This window comes from Salmo salar, chromosome ssa26, assembly GCF_905237065.1.
Source record: "Salmo salar chromosome ssa26, Ssal_v3.1, whole genome shotgun sequence".
NCBI lineage: Eukaryota > Metazoa > Chordata > Actinopteri > Salmoniformes > Salmonidae > Salmo > Salmo salar.
The window spans coordinates 41,817,795-41,841,087 of NC_059467.1; the positions used below are offsets into that span (position 1 = coordinate 41,817,795).

General features: G+C 43.6%; 1 protein-coding gene across 1 annotated transcript in view; it reads right to left on the minus strand.

Moving 5' to 3' along the window:
- The window catches only part of LOC106562707 (integrin alpha-11), a 144,682-nt gene that overhangs the window by 116,306 nt on the left and 5,083 nt on the right, over positions 1–23,293 (minus strand). The window contains exon 2 of the mRNA XM_045708429.1: positions 8,369–8,480. Coding sequence (XP_045564385.1) covers positions 8,369–8,480 — 112 coding nt within the window. The remainder of the gene's footprint in view (positions 1–8,368; positions 8,481–23,293) is intronic.

Here is a 23,293-nt window from a genome sequence, read left to right on the forward strand (position 1 = left end):
TTAGACAAGGGGAATGTGTTAGACAAGGGGAATGTGTTAGACAAGGGGAATGTGTTAGACAAGGGGAATGTATTTAAACAATGGGGATGTGTTAGACAAGGGGGATGTGTTAGACAAGGGGGATGTGTTAGACAAGGGGAATGTGTTAGACAAGGGGAATGTGTTAGACAATGGGAATGTATTTAAACAAGGGGGATGTATTTAAACAAGGGGGATGTGTTAGACAAGGGGAATGTGTTAGACAAGGGGAATGTGTTAGACAAGGGGAATGTGTTAGACAAGGGGAATGTATTTAAACAAGGGGGATGTGTTAGACAAGGGGAATGTGTTAGACAAGGGGAATGTGTTAGACAAGGGGAATGTATTTAAACAAGGGGGATGTGTTAGACAAGGGAATGTGTAGGTTAGACAAGGGGAATGTGTTAGACAAGGGGAATGTATTTAAAGAAGGGGGATGTGTTAGACAAGGGGAATGTGTTAGACAAGGGGAATGTATTTAAACAAGGGGAATGTGTTAGACAAGGGGAATGTGTTAGACAAGGGGAATGTGTTAGACAAGGGGGATGTGTTAGACAAGGGGAATGTGTTAGACAAGGGGAATGTGTTAGACAAGGGGGATGTGTTTGACAAGGGGAATGTATTTAAACAAGGGGAATGTGTTAGACAAGGGGAATGTGTTAGACAAGGGGAATGTGTTTGACAAGGGGAATGTGTTTGACAAGGGGAATGTGTTTGACAAGGGGAATGTATTTAAACAAGGGGAATGTGTTAGACAAGGGGAATGTGTTAGACAAGGGGAATGTGTTTGACAAGGGGAATGTGTTTGACAAGGGGAATGTATTTAAACAAGGGGAATGTGTTAGACAAGGGGAATGTGTTAGACAAGGGGAATGTATTTAAACAAGGGGAATGTGTTAGACAAGGGGAATGTATTTAAACAAGGGGAATGTGTTAGAGAAGGGGAATGTGTTAGACAAGGGGAATGTATTTAAACAAGGGGAATGTATTTAAACAGGGGGAATGTGTTTGACAAGGGGAATGTATTAGACAAGGGCAATGTGTTAGACGAGGGGAATGTATTTAAACAAGGGGAATGTGTTAGAGAAGGGGAATGTGTTAGACAAGGGGAATGTGTTTGACAAGGGGAATGTGTTTGACAAGGGGAATGTGTTTGACAAGGGGAATGTATTTAAACAAGGGGAATGTGTTAGACAAGGGGAATGTATTTAAACAAGGGGAATGTGTAAGACAAGGGGAATGTATTTAAACAAGGGGAATGTGTTAGAGAAGGGGAATGTGTTAGACAAGGGGAATGTGTTAGACAAGGGGAATGTATTTAAACAAGGGGAATGTGTTAGACAAGGGGAATGTGTTAGACAAGGGGAATGTATTTAAACAAGGGGAATGTATTTAAACAAGGGGGATGTGTTAGACAAGGGGAATGTGTTAGACAAGGGGAATGTGTTAGACAAGGGGAATGTATTTAAACAAGGGGAATGTGTTAGACAAGGGGAATGTATTTAAACACGGGGAATGTGTTAGACAAGGGGAATGTGTTAGAAAAGGGGAATGTGTTAGACAAGGGGAATGTATTTAAACAAGGGGGATGTGTTAGACAAGGGGAATGTGTTAGACAAGGGGAATGTATTTAAACAAGGCAGATGTGTTAGACAAGGGGAATGTATTTAAACAAGGGGAATGTGTTAGACAAGGGGAATGTGTTAGACAAGGGGAATGTATTTAAACAAGGGGAATGTATTTAAACAAGGGGAATGTGTTTGACAAGGGGAATGTATTAGACAAGGGCAATGTGTTAGACGAGGGGAATGTATTTAAACAAGGGGAATGTGTTAGAGAAGGGGAATGTGTTAGACAAGGGGAATGTGTTAGACAAGGGGAATGTGTTTGACAAGGGGAATGTGTTTGACAAGGGGAATGTATTTAAACAAGGGGAATGTGTTAGACAAGGGGAATGTGTTTGACAAGGGGAATGTATTTAAACAAGGGGGATGTGTTAGACAAGGGGAATGTGTTAGACAAGGGGAATGTATTTAAACAAGGGGAATGTGTTAGACAAGGGGAATGTGTTAGACAAGGGGAATGTGTTTGACAAGGGGAATGTGTTTGACAAGGGGAATGTGTTTGACAAGGGGAATGTATTTAAACAAGGGGAATGTGTTAGACAAGGGGAATGTGTTTGACAAGGGGAATGTGTTTGACAAGGGGAATGTATTTAAACAAGGGGAATGTGTTAGACAAGGGGAATGTGTTAGACAAGGGGAATGTATTTAAACAAGGGGAATGTGTTAGACAAGGGGAATGTATTTAAACAAGGGGAATGTGTTAGACAAGGGGAATGTATTTAAACAAGGGGAATGTATTTAAACAAGGGGAATGTGTTTGACAAGGGGAATGTATTAGACAAGGGCAATGTGTTAGACGAGGGGAATGTATTTAAACAAGGGGAATGTGTTAGAGAAGGGGAATGTGTTAGACAAGGGGAATGTGTTTGACAAGGGGAATGTGTTTGACAAGGGGAATGTGTTTGACAAGGGGAATGTATTTAAACAAGGGGAATGTGTTAGACAAGGGGAATGTATTTAAACAAGGGGAATGTGTTAGACAAGGGGAATGTATTTAAACAAGGGGAATGTGTTAGAGAAGGGGAATGTGTTAGACAAGGGGAATGTGTTAGACAAGGGGAATGTATTTAAACAAGGGGAATGTGTTAGACAAGGGGAATGTGTTAGACAAGGGGAATGTATTTAAACAAGGGGAATGTATTTAAACAAGGGGGATGTGTTAGACAAGGGGAATGTGTTAGACAAGGGGAATGTGTTAGACAAGGGGAATGTATTTAAACAAGGGGAATGTGTTAGACAAGGGGAATGTATTTAAACACGGGGAATGTGTTAGACAAGGGGAATGTGTTAGACAAGGGGAATGTGTTAGACAATGGGAATGTATTTAAACAAGGGGGATGTATTTAAACAAGGGGGATGTGTTAGACAAGGGGAATGTGTTAGACAAGGGGAATGTGTTAGACAAGGGGAATGTATTTAAACAAGGGGGATGTGTTAGACAAGGGGAATGTGTTAGACAAGGGGAATGTGTTAGACAAGGGGAATGTATTTAAACAAGGGGGATGTGTTAGACAAGGGGAATGTGTTAGACAAGGGGAATGTATTTAAACAAGGGGGATGTGTTAGACAAGGGGAATGTGTTAGACAAGGGGAATGTGTTTAGACAAGGGGAATGTGTTAGACAAGGGGGATGTGTTAGACAAGGGGAATGTATTTAAACAAGGGGAATGTGTTAGAGAAGGGGAATGTGTTAGACAAGGGGAATGTGTTTGACAAGGGGAATGTATTTAAACAAGGGGAATGTGTTAGACAAGGGGAATGTGTTAGACAAGGGGAATGTATTTAAACAAGGGGAATGTATTTAAACAAGGGGGATGTGTTTGACAAGGGGAATGTGTTAGACAAGGGGAATGTGTTAGACAAGGGGAATGTATTTAAACAAGGGGAATGTGTTAGACAAGGGGAATGTATTTAAACAAGGGGAATGTGTTAGACAAGGGGAATGTATTTAAACACGGGGAATGTGTTAGACAAGGGGAATGTGTTAGACAAGGGGAATGTGTTAGACAAGGGGAATGTATTTAAACAAGGGGGATGTGTTAGACAAGGGGAATGTGTTAGACAAGGGGAATGTATTTAAACAAGGGGAATGTGTTAGACAAGGGGAATGTGTTAGACAAGGGGAATGTGTTTGACAAGGGGAATGTGTTTGACAAGGGGAATGTGTTTGACAAGGGGAATGTATTTAAACAAGGGAAATGTGTTAGACAAGGGGAATGTATTTAAACAAGGGGAATGTGTTAGACAAGGGGAATGTATTTAAACAAGGGGAATGTGTTAGAGAAGGGGAATGTGTTAGACAAGGGGAATGTGTTAGACAAGGGGAATGTATTTAAACAAGGGGAATGTGTTAGACAAGGGGAATGTGTTAGACAAGGGGAATGTATTTAAACAAGGGGAATGTATTTAAACAAGGGGGATGTGTTAGACAAGGGGAATGTGTTAGACAAGGGGAATGTATTTAAACAAGGGGAATGTGTTAGACAAGGGGAATGTATTTAAACACGGGGAATGTGTTAGACAAGGGGAATGTGTTAGACAAGGGGAATGTGTTAGACAATGGGAATGTATTTAAACAAGGGGGATGTATTTAAACAAGGGGGATGTGTTAGACAAGGGGAATGTGTTAGACAAGGGGAATGTGTTAGACAAGGGGAATGTATTTAAACAAGGGGGATGTGTTAGACAAGGGGAATGTGTTAGACAAGGGGAATGTGTTAGACAAGGGGAATGTATTTAAACAAGGGGGATGTGTTAGACAAGGGGAATGTGTTAGACAAGGGGAATGTATTTAAACAAGGGGGATGTGTTAGACAAGGGGAATGTGTTAGACAAGGGGAATGTGTTAGACAAGGGGAATGTGTTAGACAAGGGGAATGTATTTAAACAAGGGGAATGTGTTAGAGAAGGGGAATGTGTTAGACAAGGGGAATGTGTTTGACAAGGGGAATGTATTTAAACAAGGGGAATGTGTTAGACAAGGGGAATGTGTTAGACAAGGGGAATGTATTTAAACAAGGGGAATGTATTTAAACAAGGGGAATGTATTTAAACAAGGGGGATGTGTTAGACAAGGGGAATGTGTTAGACAAGGGGAATGTGTTAGACAAGGGGAATGTATTTAAACAAGGGGAATGTGTTAGACAAGGGGAATGTATTTAAACACGGGGAATGTGTTAGACAAGGGGAATGTGTTAGACAAGGGGAATGTGTTAGACAAGGGGAATATATTTAAACAAGGGGAATGTATTTAAACAAGGGGGATGTGTTAGACAAGGGGAATGTATTTAAACAAGGGGAATGTGTTAGACAAGGGGAATGTATTTAAACAATGGGGATGTGTTAGACAAGGGGGATGTGTTAGACAAGGGGAATGTGTTAGACAAGGGGAATGTGTTAGACAAGGGGAATGTATTTAAACAATGGGGATGTGTTAGACAAGGGGGATGTGTTAGACAAGGGGAATGTGTTAGACAAGGGGAATGTGTTAGACAATGGGAATGTATTTAAACAAGGGGGATGTATTTAAACAAGGGGGATGTGTTAGACAAGGGGAATGTGTTAGACAAGGGGAATGTGTTAGACAAGGGGAATGTATTTAAACAAGGGGGATGTGTTAGACAAGGGGAATGTGTTAGACAAGGGGAATGTGTTAGACAAGGGGAATGTATTTAAACAAGGGGGATGTGTTAGACAAGGGGAATGTGTTAGACAAGGGGAATGTATTTAAACAAGGGGAATGTGTTAGACAAGGGGAATGTGTTAGACAAGGGGGATGTGTTAGACAAGGGGAATGTGTTAGACAAGGGGAATGTGTTAGACAAGGGGAATGTGTTTGACAAGGGGAATGTATTTAAACAAGGGGAATGTGTTAGACAAGGGGAATGTGTTTGACAAGGGGAATGTGTTTGAACAAGGGGAATGTATTTAAACAAGGGGAATGTGTTAGACAAGGGGAATGTGTTAGACAAGGGGAATGTATTTAAACAAGGGGAATGTGTTAGACAAGGGGAATGTATTTAAACAAGGGGAATGTGTTAGAGAAGGGGAATGTGTTAGACAAGGGGAATGTATTTAAACAAGGGGAATGTATTTAAACAAGGGGAATGTGTTTGACAAGGGGAATGTATTAGACAAGGGTAATGTGTTAGACGAGGGGAATGTATTTAAACAAGGGGAATGTGTTAGAGAAGGGGAATGTGTTAGAGAAGGGGAATGTGTTAGACAAGGGGAATGTGTTTGACAAGGGGAATGTGTTTGACAAGGGGAATGTGTTTGACAAGGGGAATGTATTTAAACAAGGGGAATGTGTTAGACAAGGGGAATGTGTTAGACAAGGGGAATGTATTTAAACAAGGGGAATGTGTTAGACAAGGGGAATGTATTTAAACAAGGGGAATGTGTTAGAGAAGGGGAATGTGTTAGAGAAGGGGAATGTGTTTGACAAGGGGAATGTGTTTGACAAGGGGAATGTATTAGACAAGGGCAATGTGTTAGACGATGGGAATGTGTTAGACAAGGGGAATGTGTTAGACGAGGTGAATGTGTTAGACGAGGGGAATGTGTTAGACGAGGGGAATGTGTTTAGACGAGGGGAATGTATTTAAACGAGGGGAATGTGTTAGACAAGGGGAATGTGTTAGACGAGGGGAATGTGTTAGACGAGGGGAATGTGTTAGACGAGGGGAATGTGTTTAGACGAGGGGAATGTATTTAAACGAGGGGAATGTGTTAGACAAGGGGAATGTGTTTGTGACTCAGAAATGTAAATAACAGACCATTTGGTTTTAATTTGTGTTAACAGCAACACATCCCCCCCAAAAAAATGAATGTCAGCAATCAAGTGTTTAAGATATATCACTTAGAAAATACAGAAATGCAGCCGGTATTAAAAAAACATGTATGTCTGGTTAGAAACAAAAATCTTTCCAGGAACCCAGTTTAATAGATATAATGTAACTTTCGGTATAATAATGGAAGATAAGAACATAGAATTTTCTATTGAATGTTCTGCTTATTTTTGGTACATTTTATATTCATAAAAGTAAATGCATAAAAACACAGCCTTTGCTTATTGTTTTTCAAAAACAATGACTAAATTACTTAGAGACATTGAAATGTATAAGGGGCAAAAAGACTCCTGAAATTGATTATTGAATTAGAACTATTAGAAGACCTAATAGCTTATTAAGTTATGCCTTATTTGTAGACAATATTTTATTTTCTTATTATTTATTTATTTGAGTATTTTTGTTTGTTTATTTAGCTGTGTTGTTCATCTTCCCACTGACTCTATGTATTTACACATTGGTAATAAACCACATGATGATACAGGAGAACGTACCTGGTTTCCCAAGTCTAAATTCAATGAAAGAATGTGGATAAATGTGTGTGTGTGCGCGTGTGTGTGTGTGTGTGTGTGTGTGTGCGTGTGTGTGTGCGCACAGCAGCACACACAGCTGGAACTGGGCGTCGCTCCAGTGTAGCCCTGGCCAGCAGACATACAAAGTATGCCAGCGATGAATCGCAATCACCGCAGTGCCAGTTGGCCTAATAACAGTGTTTAGAACCAGTCAGTGTCTGCTATGAGGTAATATGATGAATGTGAAAGTCCAGCTCAGGAGCTAAATTTGTGTTGCAAGGCACAAATCATGACAGGCAAATCCACACTACAGGAGAAATGGCTCGCTGTCTTTCCTGGCAGTGAAACGGATACATCTCCCTGTCTGGCTCCAGAGACCCGAGACAGACAGTAACAATGCTGTGTGTGTCAGCACTGGGAGACGTTGAACAGTAAATCTACTTCATCTTTTACCTGACTTTAACCATCGCTCTCTGCAACGTGAGGAGGTTGTTACCTCCGAATAGTTAAAACAATGCACCCAAACAGATTCTCTCAGGAGTCACTTTGGGGATTGTTTGAAATTCACCTCGTCTTTTAGATTCTGAGACAGTACTATATGGACCTGGAGAGTCAGCAACCCAAGAGTTGTGTTTGTTTATTTAGCTATGTTTGGCTTAGCATTTCACATCACAGTGTAAATTAAAAGCTGTGGCAAGACCCCTGTTAGCAGAGTCCTTAAAGCATGCTTACAGTACCTCACCTCAAAGCAGTTGAAAGTCAGTGAAGTGACAAAGTACATCAAGTAAATGAGAAACACACATTTAAGTGATAATGTGGTAGAGGAGCAAGCTAACAACACAGCTAACACAATCACTTCAAACTGAAGCTGGAAAGACTGCAAACTAGTTGCACTTCAGTTTGTTTGATCTTTTTTCAGTTGACATTCCTTTGTATATATCCATACAAATGATGCTAGCTGATTCATGATTTCGACTGGCTGAGAAACGTTGCCTGCCTGTCTGTCTCATCCCGACTCCCTACATGTTCATTACTATGGTACAGCTGGAGATCCAATTTGAATATTGAAACAATGTTGCAAATTTTGGAGAGACAGGCAGCAAGGTTTATACAAAATGTCAGTCTAAAAGAAATGTGAGCTCTAGATGCTTTTTATGGTGGAGATCAAGTTTATAAATTGCGTGGCTGGGCTGATGAGACAGTGGATTGTGCAGTCAGATGGAACAGAGTAAATAGGCATTTTAACATCATATATTTAGCCGGTGGTAACTTGTGGAATAGACATCAACTGGAATGCAGTTTTAACCAATCAGCATTCAGGATTTGACCCACCCGTTGTATAAAATGTAAATAATCGTCTTACCACTTTTGTCCCCCGGCAACGTGCTGCTGCACAGTGTATCCAAATTGGGCCTGCTTGGGACCCTTGATGATCCTGTGGTTCTTGGTGTCAATGTTGAAACCATCATGGAGCCCTGGAAACAGACACAGCAAGGCAAACACATGCCATTAATAGCATGCTTGGACAGCACATTATATTTACTGGCTACGACAGCCATTTCCGAAAAAACGGTCATTTTTTGCCTGTGACCTGAAGTGCAGCAGAAAGACTTCATGCTGGTTAGAACATTAACATCAGCCAAGTTACACAAACTCGAAGCGATAGATGGGAGTTTCATCAGAAACAGGACATGTGTGGGTTTGAGACTTTCACCCAGCGGTACCAAGAGCATCACAGCTGTAATTAGCCGGAAGGCGGCCATTTTGATGCTGACTTTGTAGCCACCTTGTGCAAGAAGAATACAGAGATAGCATGCCAGAGAGGGTGTTCGTCTTGTCTCGATATTCAAATCAAGTCATATTGTATTGGTCACATACACATGTTTAGCAGATGTTATTGCAGGTGTAGCCAAATGCTTGTGTTTGTAGCTCCAACAGTGCAGTAATATCTAGTGAGTAATATCTAACAATTTCACAACAATACACACAAATCTAAAGTAAAGGAATGGAATTAAAAATATATAAATATTTGGACTAGCAATGTTGGAGCGGCATAGACTAAAACACAGTAGAATAGAATAGAATACATTATATACAAATAAGATGAGTAATGCAAAATATGTAAAAATTATTATTAAAGTGACTAGTGTTCCATTAGTGGACTAGTGGCCAGTGATTTCAAGTCTATGTATATAGGCCGCAGCCTCTAAGGTGCTATTGAAAACAGGCTACCGCTGATGCCTCTGATCCAATAAAACTATAGAATTTTCCCTTGGAATATCTCTAGGCCATGACACCTGGACTCCAGCACCTTAAGTATCTCGTACAGAAACAAACATAGCCATGGAGGTCTCGTGATGTCATGTCAGAATGATAATTGCTCACTGTAAACAGAGCCTTGTCCCAAAAGGCAAGCAGATATTTTACACTGTAGGGGCTGTAGGTAAACAGTCGAGCTGTCTGTCACTGAGTTTGATTGACATTGCTCAGTCTGCGTGAGGGTGGATGGAAGGGGTGGATGGATGGCTGAAGGTTTTGTGTGAGGAGAAGCGGTAGTAGTCATATTGAAAGGGGTGGATGGATGGCTGAAGGTTTTGTGTGAGGAGAAGCAGTAGTAGTCATATTGAAAGGGGTGGATGGATGGCTGAAGGTTTTGTGTGAGGAGAAGCGGTAGTAGTCATATTGAAAGGGGTGGATGGATGGCTGAAGGTTTTGTGTGAAGAGAAGCGGTAGTAGTCATATTGAAAGGGGTGGATGGATGGCTGAAGGTTTTGTGTGAAGAGAAGCGGTAGTAGTCATATTGAAAGGGGTGGATGGATGGCTGAAAGTTTTGTGTGAGGAGAAGCGGTAGTAGTCATATTGAAAGGGGTGGATGGATGGCTGAAGGTTTTGTGTGAGGAGAAGCGGTAGTAGTCATATTGAAAGGGGTGGATGGATGGCTGAAGGTTTTGTGTGAGGAGAAGCGGTAGTAGTCATTTTGAAAGGGGTGGATGGATGGCTGAAGGTTTTGTGTGTGGAGAAGTGGTAGTAGTCATATTGAAAGGGGTGGATGGATGGCTGAAGGTTTTGTGTGAGGAGAAGCGGTAGTAGTCATATTGAAAGGGGTGGATGGATGGCTGAAGGTTTTGTCTGAAGATAAGCGGTAGTAGCTATATTGAAGTTGATCATTCACGTTACAGTGCAGAAGACTGGATGCTGAAATCATGTAGCAGCTTACATGGATATTTCCATCCTGCTCATTTAAATGGACATACTGTATACAAAGTATATTAAAGGAAAACTCCACAGAAAAACTATATTAACTTATTTTCTTTAAATACAGAAATACGGCCGGGATACAAAATGCATCATACCGACTGTATTTCTGTATTTTGAGATGTACAGTATGTCTTTGAAACTTGATTGCTGACATTGCAAAACATTTTGGAACTATATCAACAATGGACTAATGAAACAAATACCAAAATAGATTTCCTTTTACTAGATGTCAACATTTTGTAGCACTTAATGTAACACTAAAGTCAGGCCATTTACACAATAGCACTGATCTACACTGAATAACACTTATTTAAGGTTATTGCCGTTGTACTTGGCTAAGACAAGACTTTACAACAAGAACAGAAGCATACCTTATTGTCCTATTCTGAGGAAACGTAAATTAATCTATTTGTTTTCTACCAACACTCCGAGACAAACACACTGAGTGCCTTGCTTAACGGCATAAAGGCTGGAGATGGCATCTAGAATACTGATGCCAGGCAGCAGCCCTCTGATTGGCAGATCACTCTTCATCAGATGATGACTGACCAGTACGATGCTCACATCAGGGTAGGGAATTCCCTTCCCAGTCAAATTCGACCGCCTTCATTTTTTTCTGTACGTGAGATCAGATTTAGAGATCTACCACAGGTGCTGAGCTGAGAAAGATCAATAATTGCAACCCACATGCCTTCCCAGCTGTTTATTTCTGGTAGAAGTTGAGCAGAGCGTTTTAAGCACTGTGGTGAAACCCTGATTAGACCATGTGGGAACCATAATTCACAGACAAGACAAATTCATCTCAATGAACAAAATCAAAGGACCGCAAACACAACTATGGGAACTGATCAAAAGACAGACCGGATTTGTGATGGTGTAGATTAATTCTCCTCACTTCCTCTGGACACTAAGAGCATTATTGGAAAACGCAATTCCCTTCTGGATTCAATTAAAACGCGTATCAGAGACGATACTTTTTCAGCTTTTCTCGCTGTCACCAAGTTACCCAAAATGGCTTATTAATGAAAACAACGTCATGTGGATTTTTTATTTCCACCGGACGAAGCAAGCAGCAAGCAAACGTTTTTTGAGGAGATGGAAGATATGAACTGATCTTCTTGACAGAGAGGAGAGAGCACGACGGAAAACATAATCTTCATCAACATAACTTCCTTTCAATCTGGCTCTTCATTCATCTATCTTCTCTTTCATCTCCAGCTGTATACAGTGTCTTCGTTTCACCGGTCTCAGGTCTCACACCACTTTATCTCTATATTATATACAGTGGAAGACAGACGTCTTGGCTACTGTAAGGTCAGGGTTCATGTTGGGATTTACATTTCATTGCAATTTTTCTTGTCTGAGGTAAAGGGCTATGAGCCAGCTTGTGATGACAGTGATATAACACTCTTCCTTGGAAGTAGAGCAGAAAATAGAGAGAGAAATTGAGAAGGACCAAGAGGATGAAAGAGACAGCTTTAAAAGTCATCACGCTTAATGACATACAGTTAGAGTACTATTACTTGAAAAAGAAAAGTCAGAACCCAGCCCAGTGAGTAGTCAGAACCCAGCCCAGTGAGTAGTCAGAACCCAACCCAGTTAGCAGTCAGAACCCAGCCCTGTGAGCAGTCAGAACCCAGCCCAGTGAGCACTCAGAACCCAGCCCAGTGAGCACTCAGAACCCAACCCTGTGAGCACTCAGAACCCAACCCTGTGAACAGTCAGAACCCAGCCCTGTGAGCAGTCAGAACCCAGCCCAGTGAGCAGTCAGAACCCAACCCAGTGAGCAGTCAGAACCCAACCCAGTGAGCAGTCAGAACCCAGCACCTTGAGCAGTCAGAACCCATCCCAGTGAGTGGTCAGAACCCAACCCAGTGAGCAGTCAGAACCCAGCCCAGTGAGCAGTCAGAACCCAACACAGTGAGCAGTCAGATCCCATCCCAGTGAGCTGAAGAGATGGATTTCATAGAGCACACAAAAACAGACCCCAGGACAAGCCCCCCCCTTCTCTTACATCAACACAGTAGGGCCTATTTTGAATACCCTAAACCCCACTCTCAGTCCTCTCTATACAGCTCTACAATCTGTTAGGCTCTGAGGGTCAAGTCAAGTGATCCTTTTTTCTCTGTGGTAAATGTTTTTTATTTATGTCACCTTTATTTAACCAGGTAGGCAAGTTAAGAACAAGTTCTCATTTACAACTGCGACCTGGCCAAGATAAAGCAAAGCAGTGTGACACAGACAACAACACAGAGTTACACATGGAGTTCACAAACAAGCCAATAACACAATAAACAAGTCAATGATACAGTAGAAAAAAGAAAGTCTATATACAGTGTGTGCGAAAGGCATGAGGAGGTAGGCAATAAATAGGCCATAGGAGCAAATAATTACAATTTAGCAGATTAACACTGGAGTGATAAATGAGCATATGATGATGTGCATGTGATGTGCATTAATGACATACAGTTAGGTGTGCAAAAGACCAGAAAAGTAAATAAAATAAAAACAGTAAGGTGATGAGGTAGGCAGACGGGTGGGCAATGTACAGATGGGCTATGTACAGCTGCAGCGATCGGTTAGCTGCTCAGATAGCTGATGTTTAAAGTTGGTGAGGGCGGAGCTGTTGGCAGGGGTTGGAGTAGCCAGGAGGAAGGCATGGCCAGCCGTTGAGAAATGCTTATTGACATTTTTGATTATCATGGATTTATCGGTGGTGACCGTGTTACCTAGCCTCAGTGCAGTGGGCAGCTGGGAGGAGGTGCTCTTGTTCTCCATGGACTTTACAGTGTCCCAAAACTTTTTGGAGTTAGAGCTACAGGATGCAAATTTCTGCCTGAAAAAGCTAGCCTTTGCTTTCCTGACTGACTGCGTGTATTGGTTCCTGACTTCCCTGAACAGTTGCCTATCACGGGGACTATTCGATGCTATTGCAGTTCGCCACAGGATGTTTTTGTGCTGGTCAAGGGCAGTCAGGTCTGGAGTGAACCAAGGGCTATATCTGTTCTTAGTTCTGCATTTTTGGAATGGGGCATGCTTATCTAAGATGGTGAGGAAATTACTTTTAAAGAATGACCAGGCATCCTCGACTGACGGGATGAGGTCAATATCCTTCTAGGATACCCGGGCCAGGTCGATTAGAAAGGCCTGCTCGCAGAAGTGTTTTAGGGAGCGTTTGACAGTGATAAGGGGTGGTCGTTTGACCGCGGACCCATAGCGGATACAGGCAATGAGGCAGTGATCGCTGAGATCCTGATTGAAAACAGCGGAGGTGTATTTTGGAGGGCAAGTTGGTCAGGATAACGTCTATGAGGGTGCCCATGTTTACGGATTTGGGGTTGTACCTGGTGGGTTCCTTGATGATTTGTGTGAGATTGAGGGCATCTAGCTTAAATTGTAGGACTGCCGGGGTGTTAAGCATATCTCAGTTTAGGTCACCTAACAGAACGAACTCTGAGGCTAGATGGGGGGCGATCAATTCACAAATGGTGTCCGGGGCACAGCTGGGAGCGGAGGAGGGTCGATAGCAGGCGGCAACAGTGAGAGACTTATTTCTGGAGAGATTTAATTTTTCAAATTAGAAGTTCGAACTGTTTGGGTATAGACCTGGAAAGTATGACAGAACTTTGCAGGCTATCTCTGCAGTAGATTGCAACTCCTCCCCCTTTGGTAGTTCTATCTTGATGAAAAATGTTGTAGTTGGGTATGGAAATCTCAGAATTTTTGGTGGCCTTCCTAAGCCAGGATTCAGACACGGCGAGGACATCAGGGTTGGCGGAGTGTGCTAAAGCAGTGAGTAAAACGAACTTAGGGAGGAGGCATCTGATGTTGACATGCATGAAACCAAGGCTTTTTCGATCACAGAAGTCAACAAATGAGGGTGCCTGGGGACATGCAGTGCCTGGGTTTACCTCCAAATCACCCGAGGAACAGAGGAGGAGTAGGATGAGGGTAAGGCTAAAGGCTATCAAAACTGGTCGCCGTGGGAAATGTATTTTGTTACTGGGATCACAACGTAAAAGCACCAACAAAGTTTATGAGGCGACATAACAAATAAATCGTTTTATAACAACTGACATAGAAGGTCAAAGTTGGGTTAGCTTCAGCACTGAGAGGCAAACCAATGGTTCAGAGACTATACAAGCGGCAGTTCAGGTATGGTTCTGTTGTGTATTGCTAATCATTTTTACCAAAATTAGAGCAGTATGGAGAGCTGATATATTAAATAAATAGTTAGAAGCAGAAAATGGCCATGTACATTTTTATTTCCATTTGATGGACAAAGGGACTTGACAGAGAAAAGTGTGTATTGGACAAACATGTGAAATGGATTGGAACTCGTTATTCAATTGCTGGTACTGATAGTGAGTAGGGCCAGGACAATACCATTATCACAATTCTTTTTCCATGCCAAAAATGTAAACACAAAGCAGACCAAACTAGTCAGTCCTTTAAAAACCTGCTGTATGTAAAATATTGTGAGCTATAGATAGAAAATAAATACATGTGACTCTGGATGACATCATAATGATGTATGTTTCAACATTAGGGCCGTTTTCCTAAAGATCTTAAATCCGCATTGTGTTTTGTTTCTTTGTTACGATACTAACAAGTTTTGCTGGTATCGTCCTGGCCCTAGTAGTTAAATTTATGATTTTTTTTTTTTTCATAGAAAGTAGGCTATACATTTGAAAGAAACATCAGTCACTTGCGAGATGCAGTTAACAGTTGGGATTCAATACCATGAAAGAAGAGTATCAAAGTCAAAGTCAGGACGATAACCATTTCCTTTGAAATATAGTACTGTCGTGGTTCATTCTTTACAACAGTTCGATTTTTCACATTGCCAGTTTTAAAGGAGATTACCTCTGCTTTCAAGGCAGCTGAAGAATTGAAATCTAATGAGAGCACTGCAACTGCAGAAAAAATATCTTTATAATCCTCCAAAATATATATGTCTCACTAGTATATTCTGCCAACAGATGTTGCTGCTCTGTCAAGAGAAATTATACAAGAGTATATGTGAGCATACAGTGCCTTCGGGAAGTATTCAGATCCCTTGATTTTTTCCACATTTTGTTACGTTACAGCCTTATTCTAAAATGTATTAAATAAAACAATTTCCTCAGTAATCTACACACAATACCCCATAATGACAAAGCAAAAATAGGTTTTTAGAAATGTTTGCAAATGTTTTAAAAACAAAAAAACAGAAAAACCTTATTTACATAAGTATTCAGACCTTTTGCTATGAGACTCAAAATTGAGCTCAGGTTCATCCTGTTTCCATTGATCATCCTTGAGATGTTTCTACAACTTGATTGGAGTCCACCTGTGGTAAAATCAATTTATTGGACATGATTTGGAAAGGCACACAGCGGTCTACAGTGGCTTGCGAAAGTATTCACCCCCTTGGCATTTTTCCTATTTTGTTGCCTTACAACCTGGAATTAAAATACATTTTTGGGGGGTTTGTATCATTTGATTTACACAACCACTTTGAAGATGCTAAATATTTTGAATTTGAGCCTGAATAACTATTCACCACCCCAAAGTCAATACTTTGTAGAGCCACCTTTTTCAGCAATTACAGCTGCAAGTCTCTTGGGGTATGTCTCTATAAGCTTGGCACATCTAGCCACTGGGATTTTTGCCCATTCTTCAGGGAAAAACTGCTCTAGCTCCTTCAAGTTGGATGGGTTCCGCTGGTGTACTAGGCCATTCCAAGACATTTAAAAGTGTCCCTTTAAACCACCCGAGTGTTGCTTTAGCAGTATGCTTAGGGTCATTGTCCTGCTGGAAGGTGAACCTCCGTCCCAGTCTCAAATCTCTTGAAGACTGAATCAGGTTTCCCTCAAAAATGTCCCTGTCTTTAGCACCATCCATCATTCCTTCAATTCTGACCAGTTTCCCAGACTCTGCCGATGAGAAACATACCCACAGCATGATGCTGCCACCACCATGCTTCACTGTGGGGATGGTGTTCTCGGGGTGATGAGAGGTGTTGGGTTTGGGGACATAGCGTTTTCCTTGATGGCCAAAAAGCTCAGTTTTAGTCTCATCTAACCAGAGTACCTTCTTCCATATGTTTGGGGAGTCACCCACATGCTTTTGGCGAACACCAAACGTGTTTGCTTCTTTTTTTATTTAAGCAATGGCTTTTTTTCTGACCACTCTTCCGTAAAGCCCAGCTCTGTGGAGTGTACGGCTTAAAGTGGTCGTAGGTACAGATACTTAAATCTCCGATGTGGAGCTTTGCAGCTCCTTCAGGGTTATCTTGGTCTCTTTGTTGCCTCTCTGATTAATGCCCTCCTTGCCTGGTCCATGAGTTTTGGTGGGCGGCCCTCTCTTGGCAGGTTTGTTGTGGTGCCATATTATTTCAATTTTTTTATAATGGATTTAATGGTGCTCTGTGGGATGTTCAAAGTTTCGGATATTTTTTTTATAACCCAACCCTGATCTGTACTTAAATTTAAAAAAGATTTGAAAAAACTTATTTTCTTCATTTCACTTCACCAATTTGGACTGTTATGTGTATGTCCATTACATGAAATCCAAATAAAAATCTATTTCAATTACAGGCTGTAATACAACAAAATAGGAAAAATGCCAAGGGGGTGAATACTTTTGCAAGGCACTGTATATAAGGTCCCAGAGTTGACAGTGCATGTCAGAGCAAAAACCAAGCCATGAGGTCAAAGGAATTGTCCGTAGAGCTCCAAGACAGGATTGTGGCACAACGCCTCGTGGCACAACGCCTCTCCGCTCTTTGACCTAGATAGTTTGTGTGTATGCATTGATATGTAGGCTACGTGTGCCTTTTTAAAAATGCATGTAGTTCTTTCCTTGAGCTGTTCTTGTCTATTACTGTTCTGTAGTATGTCATTCTGTATTATGTTTCATGTTTTGTGTGGACCCCAGGAAGAGTAGCTGCTGCTTTTGCAACAGCTAATGGGGATCCTAATAAAATACCAAATACCAAGTGTCGAGGCACAGATCTGGGGAAGGATCCCAAAACATTTCTGCAGCATTGAAGGTCCCCAAGAACACAGTGGCCTCCATCATTCTTAAATGGAAGAAGTTTGGAATTGTAACATGTACGCTGGGAGTCGGGAAGCAAGTTCAGGGAGTGTATTTAATAAATAAATGAACATAGAACAAAACAAGAAACACGGGTAGCGTACAGACATGAACACTGGAACAGAAACAATAATGCCTAGGGAAAGAATCAAAGGGAGTGACATTTATAGGGAAGGTAATCTGGCAGGTGATGGAGTCCAGGTCTGATGAGGTGCTGGTGAGAAGTGTGCGTAATAATGTGCGTAATAATGTGCGTAATAATGAGCAGCCGGAGAGGGAATATATGTGACAGGAACCACCAAAACTCTTCCTAGAGCTGGCAGCCTGGCCAAACTGGGAGAAGGGCCTTGGTCAGGGAGTTCCTCTGTGGAGCTGGGAGAACCTTCCAGAAGGACAACCATCTCCGCAGCACTCCACCAATCAGAGTGACCAGATGGAAGCCACTCCTCAGTAAAAGGCACATGACAGCCCGCTTGGAGTTTGCCAAAAGACACCTAAAGACTTTCAGACCATGAGAAACAAGATTCTCTGGTCTGATGAAACCAAGATCGAACTCTTTGCCCTGAATGCCAAGCGTCACATCTGGAGGAAACCTTGCACCATCTCTACAGTGAAGCATGGTGGTGGCAGCATCATGCTGTGGGGATGTTTTTCGCGCAGCAGGGACTGGGAGACTAGTCAGGATCGAGGCAAAGATGAACGGAGCAAAGTACAGAGAGATCCTTGATGAAAACCTGCTCCAGAGCGCTCAGGACCTCAGACTGGGGCAAAGGTTCACCTTAAAATAAGAGAACAACCCTAAGCACACAGCCAAGACAACGCAGGAGTGGCTTCGGGACAAGTCTCTGAATGTCCTTGAGTGGCCCAGCCAGAGCCCGGACTTGAACCCGATGAAACATCTCTGGATTGCTGTGCAGCAACGCTCCACATCCAATCTGAAAGAGTTTGAGAGGATCTGCAAAGAAGAATGAGAGAAACTCCCCAATTACAGGTGTGCCAAGCTTGTAGCATCATACCCATGAAGACTCAAGTCTGTAATCACTGTCAAAGGTGCTTCAACAAAGTACTGAGTAAAAGGTCTGAATACTTATGTAAATGTGATATTTCAGTTTTACATTTTTGTAAAATATTAGCAAACATTTCTAAAAAACAGTTTTTGCTTTGTCATTATGGTGTATTGTGTATAGATTGATGAGGAAAAGAAACAATGTGTCACGAACCTCATCTTCTGACGATATCGCGAAATCACTGTCGGAGAACGTGGACCAATACGCAGCAGGTTGTGTGCTCAACATCATGTTTATTAAACACGTTGATCACGAAAAAACAATAAATGCAGACAACACGACAGGAGACAGTTTCGCAGGCTATAACTATCAGTGCAAAAAACAACTACCCACGAAACACAAAGACAAACACACCCCACTATATTGGACTCCCAATCAAAGGCAACTCAACACACCTGCCTTCAATTGAGAGTCCAACCCCAATTAACTAGACATAGAAACACAAACATAGACCAGTGACAAACCCCATAAACATACATCAACTCCCCTCTGCCACGTCCTGACCAAACTACAATAACCAAATATACTCTATACTGGTCAGGATGTGACAGTACCCCCCTCAAAGGTGCAGACCCCGGAATGCACCTACACAAAACACAGAACCCCCCCCACAAAAAAAATCCCCTAAACAAAAAGGGAGGGAAGGGAGGGTGGCTGCCGTCAACGACGGCACAGTGCTACACCCCCCCTCCCCAACCCACGTATCTGGGAGGCGGCTCAGGTGCGGGACGTGGACTCTGCTCCATCCCTGACGCAGTCCACTTAAGTGGCGCCCCTAACTTCGCCCGGCTGGCGGGCGATTCTTGCCGCGCCCGGCTGGCGGGTGTCTCTGGCTGCGCCCGGCTGGCGAGCGACCCTTGCTGCGCCTGGCTGTCGGGCGTCCCTGGCTGCGCCCGGCTGGCGAGCGGTGAATGCTGCGCCCGGCTGGCGGATGACCCTTGCTGCGCCCGGCTGGCGGACGGCCACTCTGGCAGATCCGGCACGGCGGGCAACTATGGCAGATCCGGCACGGCGGGCCACTATGGCAGATCCGGCACGGCGGGCCACTCTGGCAGATCCGGCATGGCGGGCCACTCTGGCAGATCCGGCACGGCGGGCCACTCTGGCAGATCCGGCACGGCGGGCCACTATGGCAGATCCGGCACGGCGGGCCACTCTGGCAGATCCGGCACGGCGGGCCACTCTGGCAGATCCGGCCCGGTGGGCCACTCTGGCAGATCCGGCACGGCGGGCCACTCTGGCAGATCCGGAACTGCGGGCCACTCTGGCAGATCCGGAACTACGGGCCACTCTGGCAGCTCCGGGCAGACGGGCCACTCTGGCAGCTCCGGGCAGGCGGGCCACTCTGGCAGCTCCGGGCAGGCGGGCCACTCTGGCAGCTCCGGGCAGACGGGCCACTCTGGCAGCTCCGGGCAGACGGCCACTCTGGCAGCTCAGGGCAGACGGGCCACTCTGGCAGCTCCGGGCAGACGGGCCACTCTGGCAGCTCCGGGCTCCTGACTGGCGGGCGGCTCTGGCGACTCCTGACTGGCGGGCGGCTCTGGCGCATCCTGACTGGGCCATGGAGGCGCACAGGTGGCCGTGATCGCACCGCCTGCACAACCCGTCCTGGCTGGATGGAACTAGTAGCCCTGCACAAGTGGGGTGCTGGTACAGGGCGGACTGGACTGTGCGTGCGTATGGGCGAGATAGTGCGCACCTCGGCGAAACACGGTGCTCTCCACCTTCTTCGCTCCTTCCTGCACTCACGGGTAGCTGGCGTATGGCTCTTCCTACGCCCAGCCAAACTACCTGTGTGCCCCCACAATTTTTTTTATTGGGGGTGCCTCTCCAGCTTCCTAGCCAGACGTGTCCCCCGGTAGCATTCCTGTTCCACCCCAGCATTCTTCCACGGGCCCTCTCCGGCCAGTATCTCTTCCCAAGTCCACTTCTCACAATTATCCATATATTCAGCGTCCCGCTCGTTTTTCCGCTGCTTGGTCCTGTTGTGGTGGGTAGTTCTGTCACGAACCTCGTCTTCTGACGATATCGCGAAATCACTGTCGGAGAACGTGGACCAATACGCAGCAGGTTGTGTGCTCAACATCATGTTTATTAAACATGTTGATCACGAAAAAACAATAAATGCAGACAACACGACAGGAGACAGTTTCGCAGGCTATAACTAGCAGTGCAAAAAACAACTACCCACGAAACACAAAGACAAACACACCCCACTATATAGGACTCCCAATCAAAGGCAACTCAACACACCTGCCTTCAATTGAGAGTCCAACCCCAATTAACTAGACATAGAAACACAGACATAGACCAGTGACAAACCCCATAAACATACATCAACTCCCCTCTGCCATGTCCTGACCAAACTACAATAACCAAATATACTCTATACTGGTCAGGACGTGACACAATGTAATCAATTTTAGAATAATGTCACGTCCTGACCATTGTAAGATGTTATTTTCTATGGTAGAGTAGGTCAGGGTGTGACAGGGGGTGTTTTGTGTTTTTCTATGTTTTCTATATCTATGTTTAGTTCTAGTTTTCTATTTCTATGTTGATTTTGGGGGGGATGATCTCCAATTAGAGGCAGCTGGTTCTCGTTGTCTCTAATTGGAGATCATACTTAAGTAGGGTTTTTTTCCACCTGTGTTTGTGGGTAGTTATTTTCTGTTTAGTTAGTCTGTGTACCTGTTTGTTTGTTATTTTGTCTTTAGTATTCTGAGTTAAAATAAATATTCACTATGAGCACTCAACACGCTGCGCCTTGGTCCCCTCTCTACGACAGCCGTTACGAATAAGGCTTGTACCTAACAAAATGTGGAAAAAGACAAGGGGTCTGAATACTTTCCGAAGGCACTGTAAATCTAGCATATGTTATTGCTAAATGGTTCAGTTGTTGATAAGGCATCACATTGTTTCCTGCCAAATTGAATGACACGGTCATAAAATATATGTTCTGGTTGGAGAAAACATCCATTCATGGCTACCATCACTGCAATGTACAGTTTGCAGTTCAATCTAAATATTGACATATTCCCCACATTGCTCATTTCCTGTTGCATGAATGGTTCACATGGTCAGCTGTTCTTTGATCTCCCCCCAAAATATTATCCAGAGGGAGTCAACAAGTATTTTAATTCTAGCTGAAATAAAAAATGCTGCTAAATGGTGGAAGAAATGGTGCTGAACAGCTATAATTTTTCACAGCAGGTGGTGTATTTGAATTCTTTCCCATATGGGTTTTCATAATTTTTCTAGGCGTGCCGTCTTAAGTACACATAAACACAAATGACTCCTCTAGCCGGCGCTTTGATGTCTTCGAGGCTCGTTATAGAAAGAAAACTATCCCAGATACCATCACAGAGCAGCTTTGCTGTACTTCCTACCAAGAAAAAGAGAGAGCAAAAAGAACAACATAGAGAGAAAATGAGCGAGAGACGGAAAGAGTGGAGGTGAAAGCGTGAGATGGGGAGGAGATCCAGTTTCCATTTCAAACCCCTAACGTGGCAGAGCAATTTAATATTCCCAGTAATATCAGCAGCTCCTAAAGCTAGGCCAGAGTCTTGCCGGTTTTCCTGTGTACCGGCTCTTCTGCCCAGATAAATAAACCACGGGCCCGACCGGCCAGCCACTGCCAAGCTGCAGGAGCTCCACCGCAGCCCCACTGATGGAGAGACGACCCACGGGTGCACTATGAACAGCCAGGGGTGCAAGGCCTGCTAGAATGGATCCTCACACAGGACTTGATGGAGCTTCATGCTACTCAAAGGGCAATCAGCGTTATGGTCAGGTTTCAGTTCATGAGAGGGGATGCTGATGCCCTTTAAAAGGATGCATGCAACGCCCATAATGTGACCTGGGACTTGGATGCATCATACACAGCTCTACACAGTGCTGAACAAAATAACTCTTCTACAATTTGTCAAACATAGACACGGGGGCCTTTCAGGGAAGATGTGAAAGACTTCATCTCCACGCACATGGCCACCTCACAGCGTCTGCCATGCTGGTCTGTGTGTGGGTAACAGTCATAATGCTTCAGGGCATGACTGTTACCCACAGGCCAAGATTCTGGGCCAGCAGATTGAGTTTTAACCAAATCCGCATGGTGAGACGGCAGCTCCCCACCACCTCTCTGAAAATCAACCTTCATTGGTTCACCTATAAGTGGTGGAGAAGTCAATGTTCCAGATTCTAATATGAAACGGTCAAACGTTCTCTGTACTTTATGAAGGAATTCACATTGCAGATCGCGCACAAAAGAGCAGCCCTGCGATTGGAGGTGTACACCTCACATGAGGTAAAAGGTGCAACTCAGCATCTTTTAGTTGGCCCGTTCTGGATCTTCTTGCACTGGATGGCTTTTCTCTGGAAAGCTCATCTGAGCCCTGTTGAAAGATGCTTCACAATGGATGGTGCTGGTGACATGATGGGATGTGAGTCATGATGGAGTATCTGGCACCAGATGTGCCACTTCCACACAGGAGTTGGGCACTGCTAAGCAAGCTGTCTGCCTTCTCGGCCAGCTCTAAGCCCTCCCAGGGTTAACAAAATCCTCCGTGGCAGAGCTTGAAGCAGTGCCATGTACTGTATAAGCCATGCCTGCAGAGCAGGTCTGGGGTGAGTTGTCATACACAGCTGTAAGCCACTGTGGAGACATCAGGACATTCATAACTGCAACAGTCAGTGTCTAAGGACAGGCTGAATGACATACTGATTCATTATTGGGACATTGACCCTGTACAGTACTTCAAAAGTTTAGATTTGAAATCAAACAATGACTATGCAGTCTGTCAGCTTTAATTTGAGGGTATTTTCACGATATCGGGTGAACCGTTTAGAAATTACAGCACGTTTTCTACATAGTGAGAAAGTTACAG